At 41.4% G+C, this 10,729-nt stretch overlaps 5 protein-coding genes across 5 annotated transcripts; 3 read left to right on the forward strand and 2 right to left on the reverse strand.

The window, feature by feature from the left end:
* The first annotated feature begins 8 nt into the window (after nt 1-8).
* On the forward strand, nt 9-646 carry BCIN_06g02650 (hypothetical protein). Its single transcript, XM_001560422.2, has 2 exons — nt 9-438; nt 502-646. The coding sequence occupies exons 1-2, from the start codon at nt 261-263 to the stop codon at nt 537-539; spliced, it is 216 nt and encodes a 71-aa protein (XP_001560472.2). The 5' UTR covers nt 9-260; the 3' UTR covers nt 540-646.
* A 2,339-nt stretch (nt 647-2,985) lies between these two features.
* Nucleotides 2,986-3,661, forward strand: BCIN_06g02660 (hypothetical protein). The gene is made up of 2 exons (XM_001560424.2): nt 2,986-3,068; nt 3,124-3,661. Exons 1-2 carry the CDS (start codon nt 3,049-3,051, stop codon nt 3,485-3,487), a joined length of 384 nt encoding a protein of 127 aa, XP_001560474.1. The 5' UTR covers nt 2,986-3,048; the 3' UTR covers nt 3,488-3,661.
* A 102-nt stretch (nt 3,662-3,763) lies between these two features.
* On the reverse strand, nt 3,764-5,584 carry BCIN_06g02670 (hypothetical protein). The gene is made up of 3 exons (XM_024693406.1): nt 4,950-5,584; nt 4,359-4,890; nt 3,764-4,310 (listed from the first exon to the last, which is right to left on the reverse strand). Exons 1-3 carry the CDS (start codon nt 5,511-5,513, stop codon nt 3,889-3,891), a joined length of 1,518 nt encoding a protein of 505 aa, XP_024549192.1. The 5' UTR covers nt 5,514-5,584; the 3' UTR covers nt 3,764-3,888.
* A 660-nt stretch (nt 5,585-6,244) lies between these two features.
* On the forward strand, nt 6,245-7,358 carry BCIN_06g02680 (hypothetical protein). The gene is made up of 3 exons (XM_024693407.1): nt 6,245-6,620; nt 6,670-6,905; nt 6,959-7,358. Exons 1-3 carry the CDS (start codon nt 6,398-6,400, stop codon nt 7,304-7,306), a joined length of 807 nt encoding a protein of 268 aa, XP_024549193.1. The 5' UTR covers nt 6,245-6,397; the 3' UTR covers nt 7,307-7,358.
* Nucleotides 7,359-7,816: 458 nt separating this feature from the next.
* Nucleotides 7,817-8,866, reverse strand: BCIN_06g02690 (hypothetical protein). Its single transcript, XM_024693408.1, has 3 exons — nt 8,343-8,866; nt 8,056-8,287; nt 7,817-7,994 (listed from the first exon to the last, which is right to left on the reverse strand). Exons 1-2 carry the CDS (start codon nt 8,416-8,418, stop codon nt 8,085-8,087), a joined length of 279 nt encoding a protein of 92 aa, XP_024549194.1. The 5' UTR covers nt 8,419-8,866; the 3' UTR covers nt 7,817-7,994; nt 8,056-8,084.
* Between the last annotated feature and the right edge of the window lie 1,863 nt (nt 8,867-10,729).

The raw sequence follows: 10,729 nt of genomic DNA on the forward strand, positions 1-10,729 counted from the left end.
CACTGTCTGAGAATTAAGAAAGCCATGGATTCAAACAAAGGTCAAGCCCTGGCCGCCGCATCGTACATTTTATAAGCTTCTATGAACCCTCGATAGTCCCACCGCAAATAGTTTTACTCAGAATCTCCACACAGTACACTCTACAGAAAAGTCAAGATATCTTCCCACCGCAGGAGCTCATCTTTGCCCAAGAAGTCACAAGCTGATAGCAATCGAGTAAAAAGATCAACCTCGACCAAGCATTATTTGGACCATCAATAATGATGGGCGAAGAATCAAAGGTCAGTAACCCGACTGAAGACAAACCAGCCAAGGAAAAGAGAGAACGAAAGCACCGTCAAGGATTTTACAATCGTGATCGAAGAATGCATGGAGTCCAGAGTGCATATGGATTCTGGAAAGCTCCCGGTCGTGAAGGCGCAGAGCAAGACGCAGCAGGTGTGTAGTTCATCTTTAACATGACTTCACTCTATTCTGATGAATTATCGCTAACTGACAAAGATGCTTCCAATTCCGACTGGACTTCGAACTCAGAATAGGACTCTGATGCATCATACCCTCCTCCAAAAATCAAGAATTGCAACCTCCGCGACTAAAATATACCCGTCGCTGATAAAACACCCATGAATAATCTTCCCCTGAAGTAATTTATACTTAAGCGGGCGAAAGATGTCCTTACAGGCTCATGCATTTCTTGGTTGCGAAATCGCCATCCTCATTTGGTGGCTAAGGAGGGATAGGGTCATCGCAGAAGATGCTCTTTGGAGCTGTAACATGAGATATGCGAATCTTAGGTCGAGATAAAAGATGTCAATCTACAGCTAGTCGACGGAAAGACTGCAGATACCTTCACACTCCTCAAGAAGTCGCGACAGATTAGACACTGAGTCTTCTGTCGCGGTCGTTGTATCGGCATGCCTATCATTATTGTCGAACTGATGTTACAGGATGCGATCCAATTTAAAAGAATGACAGCAGAGAAAGAGGGCATGCCAATGTTAGATTTGTTCCGCACTCGACTTGCTAGGGAGATAGCTTTGAATAAGGATATAAAAGTTGCATCGAACGGATTGAGATCATTGTTTCGAAAAGAAGAACCTGACATGAACAATGAGATTCAAGTTCTGGAAATCAGAGCAAAAACAGCTAATCTCAACCATGCGATTGAGCGGAAAGAGCGCCGCCTTAGGGTTGCCGATGATGATACTGCGGATATAATTGAGACTGGGTCCTACGATGCACATTTTTATTGAAATGAGAATGATATATTTATTTCGGCTGGCCGAAAACAGAGCTTATACGAAGACCTTCATTAAGAAGGTTAATTATTGGATATGATAGATACAATCTCTATCATGTCAAGCTGCATAACAGCTCACGGATCAGTACATCAATCCTAATGCTTATTACTAGTTACAATATATTAAATATGTACATTCCACATAAGCAATTAAGTATTCTGGAAAGTCTCAGTCAGGATGATAAACGTCCGTCCTTCGAAGGAAGATTCAATGCATGTATGAGGAGAAAGGCGGTGGTGAAGCAACCCCAGCAACGCATTCGATGCAAATAAGTGTTAGATTGTGCTATTTAAACCTGAGCCAACGAATTAGATGAATTTCTCAGATTTTCTTTCCTCAGGATTTTGCTGTATCGAGATGTCGAAGGATAAGATATAATGAAGTAAAATGTAGTCAAATTTAACGAATCGTCTAATGTCGCTATATTATCGCGAAGCCCCACTCTTATACCCCCAGTCCGAGTATGAGCCGGTGTAGCGAGTGTCTGACTAATCAATTCTTCAACAACTTCTAACTTGAGTTCCAGGGAACTTGCGCGTTCTCTGTATTGTCCTGATCGAAGTTAACTATAATTATAATTGTATTGCTGCTGATTTTAGTACTCAATGGTCTAACAGAATGGGTCGTCAATCTTCTTTGGTACGATTCTCTCGAATTAGAACGTTTATAGGCGAAGTGTTGGTAAGAACTCACTACCATCCAACTCACTATATCTCTCGACCAGCCAGGGAGAGAGGAAAAAGCAGAAAATTTCCAGAAATATTCAACGTGACATTGGAGAATGTGGAGATATACGAGAAACAAATTGGCAAAAGTGGAGTGAAGAAGAGGGTGTTTCAATTCAAGGGGTGTAAGAAGTGACCTTGTCGACGAGATCCCGGGAGAGTTGTCAGATGTCAACCTAATAATCATTAGGCCAGGGTGACAGACCCGTAATGGCGCATTCTTTATCAAGTCTTGTTTCACTATATAAAGACTAGCACTTGACGAGCTTGATAGATTGTCTATTTCATATATGTTTCGAAAAATTCCTCACTGTTCTTTTTTCAGTTGACTCCACATTTGAGATCAAAGAAGAGCAACAACTCTCAGCATCACCATCTTTATAAACTTTCTCATTCTTTAAATCATTCAAGAAATGCTTTTATTCACTAATCTATTTCGCAATTCTTGCCCTTTTCAGTCACAAATTTTGTGTTGACTCGCTTAATCGATGAGGCCCAGAACTTTGACAGGTTCCTTCAGTTGGGTTGGGGCCTCGAAGAGGGGTTTCAGGACAATAATAATTACTTCGAGTTCGGATCACAAGTTTTCCATCTCATAAGTCTGTAAATGTCTCTAATTGGCGTGTTACTCTACATACACAAAGCCATGTGAACTGGAATCTTACTGATTGAAAAATAGAGTGCTCGAGAACCCTTCTCATGTAGTATTGAATATGTGAATGTTGTTAGTGCCAAGTTTTGTCTCCTCTGCGATAAATTGTTTTGCACAAGTGTGGGAACAAAGATAGTGAATTAATTCAGCCTTTGGCGGTACGGTAGATTCAATCACATACTTTCCATGGATATTGACTCGATTTATTATTTCATACTGAAATTCTTTGCTTCGAGATCTGACATAGGAATCAAAGGTTGCGCTTGTCGGGATATCCTCTCTTTATAAATGGAAAAATTCTACAAAAGCTTTTAACTGTCGGACGATCAAATATTTAGACAATAATTTCAACTCATTACAAACAATCGTCATGTTCAACAGACGGGTCGCGTGAGCTTTCCATGATTATCTCTAGATGAAACTAGTGCTAACTTGCTTGTTACAGTAGAAAGCCTGGCACAAACAGATTCTCCATTCCGGATCGTTCCGCTATCTCCAATCGCACTTCTTTGAATGCTGCTACACCAACGGAAGATCTTACTATTATCAACAAGGATCAAGAAGCCAATATAAACTATCTCAATCTTCGTCTTGAGAAGATGGAGCAGAAATTTAAGACTATCGAAGGTATCTTGACTAGGGTCAGTGCTATTGACCATACCGTCGAATACGTCGGAAATGAGTCAACACCACCGGCAGATGGAGATATAAATGTTGCCCAAAAACATCAAAAGTCTGAGGTTTCTCTTAAGAAGCAAGAGAATATGTATCGTGCCCTTGGAATCAAACCTCCTGCAAGTAGCGTCTAGGGCTTAGAAGGCGCGGTACAAAGGACGTGTTATGGGGAAAGGCATCGTGTAGAGGAATTCGAAACAGGGTCAACTAGAATTTATAGCAACATGGACTTGTTGAAGTATCTACCAGTAAAGTCTTGCGTGGGTACTACTGCTGTTTTGAAATTGAGGAGGGAATAGCATCTTACATCTTACTTGCGAGAGAATCTCATTTCCAATGAATCAAAGAGGTTATCACTGGCATTTCTAGTTAAAAAAATTCAGAACCTTGGGTTTCGTGTCAGACTTCTTTCGGCTCTTCTATTTATGGTCCTCTAAAATTGAATGATTATCTGCTACTTGCAACTTAAAAGCAGTGCTAGAGGGGAGGGGTGTTTCAAGTGCCAAAAAGTTCAATAACTTCTAAAATGATTACATCAAGCCACCTCAAACCCTACTTTCACACCATTTTTGCTCTCCATAGATAACTTCATACCTGCAACAAATTTCTTCTCCGGATCTCTATTCTCCATTGACTTAAATTCTTGCATAAATCGAACCACCAAATAAGAAATTTCGGTCAAAGCCATCTGTTGCGCTGGGCAAATCCTACCACCCCCAAGGAAAGGTATATACTCCCACGTTGTTCGTAAATTCTCCCATCTCTCAGGACGAAACTCCATTGCATCTTCTCCCCAGATATCTCGATCTTTATGTAGTGCGTGGAAAACTACTCTAATTTCCGTACCTGGACGAACAAGAATGGGGCTCTTGCCATCTGGTCCACCTCCTCTTGGAAGTACACAATCCTGCACACATGTTCGTATACTGAGACCTGCCGGAGCAAGAAGACGAAGACCTAGATTGTCAGTGTCTTGTAGTGGGTATAAGGTTATGTTATACTAACTTTCATTAACTACGAACTTAAGATACTTCATCGACTTCAGTAGGTCGAATGTTATAGGTGCGTCACCTATTCTGATAACTTCTTCGCGCAACTTCATCCAGACATCCGGATGACGTGCTAAATGAAAGAATATGAAACCAGTTGCGCTAGAAGTAGAATCACGAGCTGGAAGAAATATGTTCAACATTTGATTTCGAAGTTCCGTTTTATCTTTCGTTTCCTTGACGAGCTTATCCAGATATACATAGTTGGCTGGCGAGACTTCTTTAACATTTTCCTCCAATAAACGCTGCCTCTCGATAGCCATTGTAACGTATCTGTCAATAAAAGCATGGACATACGATATGTCTTTTCTCAATTGTGTATCACGCCCACGGATGAAAACCAGTCTACCAAGAAACATACGAGTGTGTAGACCTACCAAAGACTTATCAAATATCGAGATAAAATCCTCCGTAGAGTCATCTTTTGTACCAACAAGAAGGGAGTCTTGTGATACCCCGAAGAGGAATTCAGTTGTTCTGTCTAAAAACTGCATCACAAATCAGCGTTTCAGTATTTGCACTTTCGGATTCAAACATCAATGCTTACCATTCTTTTCAAAAGTGGTTGAAGATCAACTGTTGAGCCATCTTGGGGTATCAATTCCAGCAAACGATTCACATGTTTCTCAAGTGATGGGATGACGGAGAATCTGACCCCAGTGAATATCTGTTTCGCGATGCTTCTGTGATATGCCCATGATTGACCGTCCGCGGTGAAAATACCGTCTTGCATCAAAGGCTCTACTACGGGTATCCGGGACGGTGCGACGCCAAACTTTTCCGAGCTGTTTGCGAGAACTGTTTGGATCACCAAGGGATCCATGGTGTTAATAACTGTTGTTCCCCAAGAGTTTGACTGAAATGTTTTGCCATATGTAGTGAAGAGTCCTTCAACTGTCGCAAGCATGCTTCCACTTTGCATGGCCTTCGCTAATGCAACAAACATATCGATACCGAAAAAAGGATCTTTGTGCGCATATTTCTTGGGTGTAGAGCATCCATTCGCCAGCATCGCATTACGATAGGAAAAGCGACGATATATTGAACTTGCGCTGAACCACAAAGCAACAAGCCCTATCATCCATGGTGTACTATTGATGAGAGTCCACATCGTTCACAGTGGTTTAAGTGAGAATGCGATGCTTGGCTTTCCAAATCTGAGGAGGTAGGCAAATAGTGTACGAAAGAAAAATACAAACTACAGATGGAAAAACTTAAAGGAGCGCGGAAAAAAAGATCTTGGATGCTTCAGAATGTTTGATGGGTGTGACTATACCGTGGAACAACATTCACGTATCGGTATGAATACCTATGCAGACCTTGCTAATTATTAATCCTAATCCTTGATTGCCCCTCAAAACAGGAAAGTGTATATATAAATTAGGATATACCAACATACACGGAATAATTGCAGCTAATCTCAAGATCAATCCTTATAGTTCAATAACTTGCCTGCTGTCATGCGGCGCGGTGAAGCCCAAACATAGCTGTCCGCTGCACTGTACAATCGGAGGAGCACAAAAATGGTAGGTGATAAAGTATGATACTACTCTGTTCAACGCCACTATCAGTGAAATCTAATTGAAAAGCTTTTTGATGGAAATGTGTTTGTTATCTAAGAGTCGTGCCCTCTAATTGTGCGTCACATATTCTCATGGTAGAATTCCCTGCAGTGGGGTGAAATAGTTTTAGAGGATTTCAGCCCCAAGAATCTCGATTCCCCCACATTAAATTTGGCGAGGAAATACTCCGAATGCGACCTCGTTATCAGTACTGAAAATCAATATGCAAGTCTCGTCTAACAATCCAATCTTCGTTTTCCGTCCGGGACAATAGCTGCCCGGCTGACAAGCAATCCGTTCGTGGTTGGAGATGTTGTCTCTGGCTTGAGATATCCATGCGCAAGCTGACTATGTTTTTTTTTATCCGTACTAATTACTGCTAGACACTTCTAGTCATTTCTAATTGTGTGGCCAAAATTTTCGAATCAACAAAATGTCAAATCTGGAGCAAAAATACGCGCTTCTTGAAGACGATACAGGGAGCGAACATGAATCTCAGGACTTTGATCATCCATCACCAAAAACAACACGGAAATCAAGCAATACAATACTTCTCGCTGGATGGACGCTTTTTTGGGTTTTGAATTGTGCGATTCTGGGCATTCAGTGTTTCAGGCTCATGAATAAACTAGAGAAACTCGAACGGACTGAATTTGGTGAGTCAAGCAGCTGCATTCTTGAAAACGAACACTAATCTGGTGCCAGCTGGTCTCAAGCGTAATGTACCTGTCCCTTGGTCAGTCTACGGCCCTTACGATAACCGAAGTGACCCTGAAGCTACCGACAAAGAATGGGAAAAAATTAGCAACATACGTCTGGGTGTAATTGCCCTGCCTGATTCTTATGTTGAAGAAAAGGGTCTTCATAAAGCTCAAAGATTTCCATGGGATGAATCAAAAGGCGTCTACCTCATAAATGCATATCATAACCTCCATTGCCTGGTAGGTGGATTCATTGCACTTTACTGAGGAATTTGGATACTAAACGGAAACAGTTGAAACTTAGGACTTCTTTGCTGGAGTTCCACCGCGGAGAAGAACAAAGCGGCAGCTTTGCGCACGTAACTCACTGCCTTGATGCTCTCAGACAAGACATCAAATGCAATGCGGACGATACACCTCGATGGTCTGGCTATGGACATCGTATCACCGGGGTTGATCAGGTCCGTATGTGTCGTAATTGGGATCTTCTAGACGAATGGTCTAAGACCTTTCCCTCATGTTGGAATAAGATTCCATCTATTGAGGATATAAATGAGCGCTTCTCTTATTGCCCTGTAGACTCTCCCTATGCGGATCGGATAATTGAAACTCTTGGTAGTAAAAATCACTTAGGCGAATAAGCGAAGGAGTGCGGTTGATACTTGGCTTTAGACGATTATGAATTACGGATTACGGATCTTCTTTTTACAAAATTTGTCATTTTCCGTTATGAATGAATTACGGACTTCAGATCAAATTCTCACCTTGTGATTCAGAATAAAAAAGTGTCTTGACCGAAAATTAGCTTACTTGATTGTTATTTGTGTTAGATCAATACCTCTTCCAAGCCGTTTGATCCTGTATTACACCCATTAATTTTTTGTTTTAGCAGCGATCTTTACGAATTTTATCTCTGCGAGAGTGTCAGACTTTTTCACCTTCGTTGATAAAAAGCCATACAACGCATTCATATTGATAGGACAATTCTACGTAGTCGATTCATTGTCACTAGTATTGTTCAAAGCAAGTGGACGCTGGAAGATAATAAGCTGGGAGGGGTGAAAGAACAATTAAGAACTGTGAAAATCACATTTTTATTGGAAAGGGCTCTACATGATGCTTATGGAGGAAAGATTTGTATTGCGGCTAAATGGGACAAATCCTAACGTGTCTAATTCAAGAGAATGCGTCATTATCATCATAGTCATATTCATAGTCATAATCATCACCCTCCCCCCTTCCCTTCCCCCATCGTTGTAGTCATCATTTTTCAACGTCTCGATCTCGTTATTCCTCAAATTCATAGAAAGGAATGTAAATTTTTGGGGCCTGGGGGGACACACCATGGGTTAGCATCATGATTTGCTTATGGGAAATTGAATTAACTCACTCGTGGGATTTTCGACAAGTTGAATAAAGTTATTTCTTGAGAATTTGGCAAGTCCTCTTCTTCTTTTCGATTCCAGTTTCCCCAGCCTCATATGCTGCCGGGGCGTCCACCTCTTCGCATCCGTTCACTTTTGGAGTCGCTTCTGCCCGCTTTAAAATTGCGCAAGTTCTTCCGACCAAGCCAGTCTCCCCATTCGCGTATGCGCTTGGTGCTTCGACTTCTTCACAACCATCTAGAGATGTAAGAGTTAAAAGGAAAAACTGGTCAGTTTGGGGTGTGAAACTTACTTTCAGATAGGATTGGAAGAGCAGTAGCAAGCACAGTAAAGCCCATCAGAAAGCTGAAGATCTTTGAGAACTGCATGACTGCTTGAGTTGTGAAACTAAATACAATGCTGTATAAATGTTGATCTTGACAAGAACGAAACAAGTGTGTGAAATCTGTTGCGATGAGGAATTATGCATTGAGTCGGCCAAACCAAACGCTTTATACAGATCTCGCAACCAGCTTTAAGTTTCTCCCTTCTCTTGATCACTGAGAACCGAGGCTCTCGTCTCCAAATCCAGGAAGCATCTTCATGCACCGATATTGTATGCTTTCCACTACGATCGAAGGACTCTCGTTGACGCACATGCTCGGTGCTGTCTCTCCATTTGAAATTTCTTGCGGTTTTCCCATCAGTTACAGCTTGTCATCGCGACGAATGACGCAGAATTGGTGCTAAAGATACCTCAAGCATATAGATTACTGGAAAAGGATGGTAGCACTCCTCGTGTATTGACTTTTTAGATTTCAACATGCGCTTACATGCAGAGGAACCCAGCTTCCAGCAGCTTAAAAATGCAATTACAAAATTTGAATTTCAGTATCGTATTCAGAGCCAATTATGACCTTGTTCAAAATCTGATTCATGGGCTTGTGACTTCACATTCACGCAGTCAAGACTCTGTTCTCATCTTTTCTATCTTTTTCATGATACCTTCAACGGAGGATTGTCCCTAATAGTAAGCTAGTTTGGTTATGCCCGAAGATAGGATTTTCTCAGAAAAGACTACCTTTAGCCAAAAGCAACATTGAAGTGTTCCACACTACTTTTGACAGGCTTGTAGACACAACCCTGGAAGTGGGAACCACTCTTTTATTCAACCTTATGATAAGCCTTCGGAAAGATCGATCCGTGCCCCAAAACCATACCACAAGCAGCTAATATTGTGATCAAGCTTTAGACGATTATCTTGATAAGAATATCTGTGCCATAGATTAGACCTTGACGCCCACACCATACATCTGACGACTAGAAGACGACATTGATTTGATAAAAGTTGCTCCGCTTCAATTAAATATAAATCCAATCACAATTGTGGCAGTATCATAAAAACATAAATAACGACAATTGCCTATAATTGTTGCTTTCATTGATGCACATTCGCCTGGCCGATGCGATCTTAATGCTGCTGGAATATCCTGAGTTCCACCAATAGAACCAACATTAATTTAAACGATGTTCAAATTTCGTAGTGAGAAGTGAGATTAACCATGGGCCATCGTGTAATCTGACACAAGATCAGTTATAGTAAGATGTGAACATAGCATCTCATATGGCTTTGTCAAATCGTCCAATAGATTCAATACATCGCCGCTTTCGAAGGATTCGTTATATCTGTTAGTGTAGGATGTATTTTCCAGGAAAGAGGAGGCTGTCTAGATGCCGTTCAAAAGGGGGTTCATGCGGAGGTTTTAATCACCATTTCCCTTCAAGCAGGTCTTTTTGTTACCTTAATTCTACAATTAATCGTGCAGTATGGCGGCCCCAACACACACAGGAAGTTTTTATCTTTATGCTAATGCAGGAGAAATCATCGCTGTGGGATCTGTACTCCCCTCATTGGCCATCTTCGCTGTTGCAGCAAGACTTTATACTCGGCATACCCACAAGGCTGGAGTGGGACTAGATGATGTTTTGGTAGCTGCATCTCTCGTAAGTTCCTTCAAAGTGACTGTCCTCAAATGCAGGAATGAAATACTGAGAAAGGCATTGGTGTGAAGATTATCGTGATCGGAATGGGCATCTCCCTTATTATCGGTATGTTCTTCCAATACCTGCCCTCTCTAGGAATAGACTCTAACCATGCACTTCTAGGAGTGAAGAAATATGCTTTGGGTTATCCAACTCCTACTCCTCCAGACCTAACTCCAGAGGCGATTTTCTCCCAGAAACTGCCGCAGATTACGATCACCCAGAAAGTGAGTTCATGATGATAGCACTCGTTTTTATTCAGAGGAGTGTGTTCGTGCTGATGAAATATGCGCTGGCAGATCCAATTCCTCTTCCAACTTTTAATGATAAGTGCACAAGGCCTTATAAAGTTAAGCATTGTGGCTCTTTACCGCCGAATATTTGTTCACTCGAACAAATCTGCTTTTGGCATAACCACCTTGATAGCATACTTCATTTTAACATGTTGGACCTTGGGATTTTTACTTGCTTTTGCCTTCAATTGTAGACTTCATTTCTTTGCCCTATGGGGTTCCGAACTTGATCTTTTAAAGTACTGTAATCAAGGGTTTGGCGGGGAGCAGGCAATTGTGATCAGCGACTTTTTGATTGATATTTTCCTACTTATCATGCCACTACCAATGGTATGGTGTCTTTCCTTTTTTATCACTCAGTTCT

The sequence above is a fragment of the Botrytis cinerea genome, chromosome 6, assembly GCF_000143535.2.
Source record: "Botrytis cinerea B05.10 chromosome 6, complete sequence".
Taxonomy (NCBI): domain Eukaryota; kingdom Fungi; phylum Ascomycota; class Leotiomycetes; order Helotiales; family Sclerotiniaceae; genus Botrytis; species Botrytis cinerea.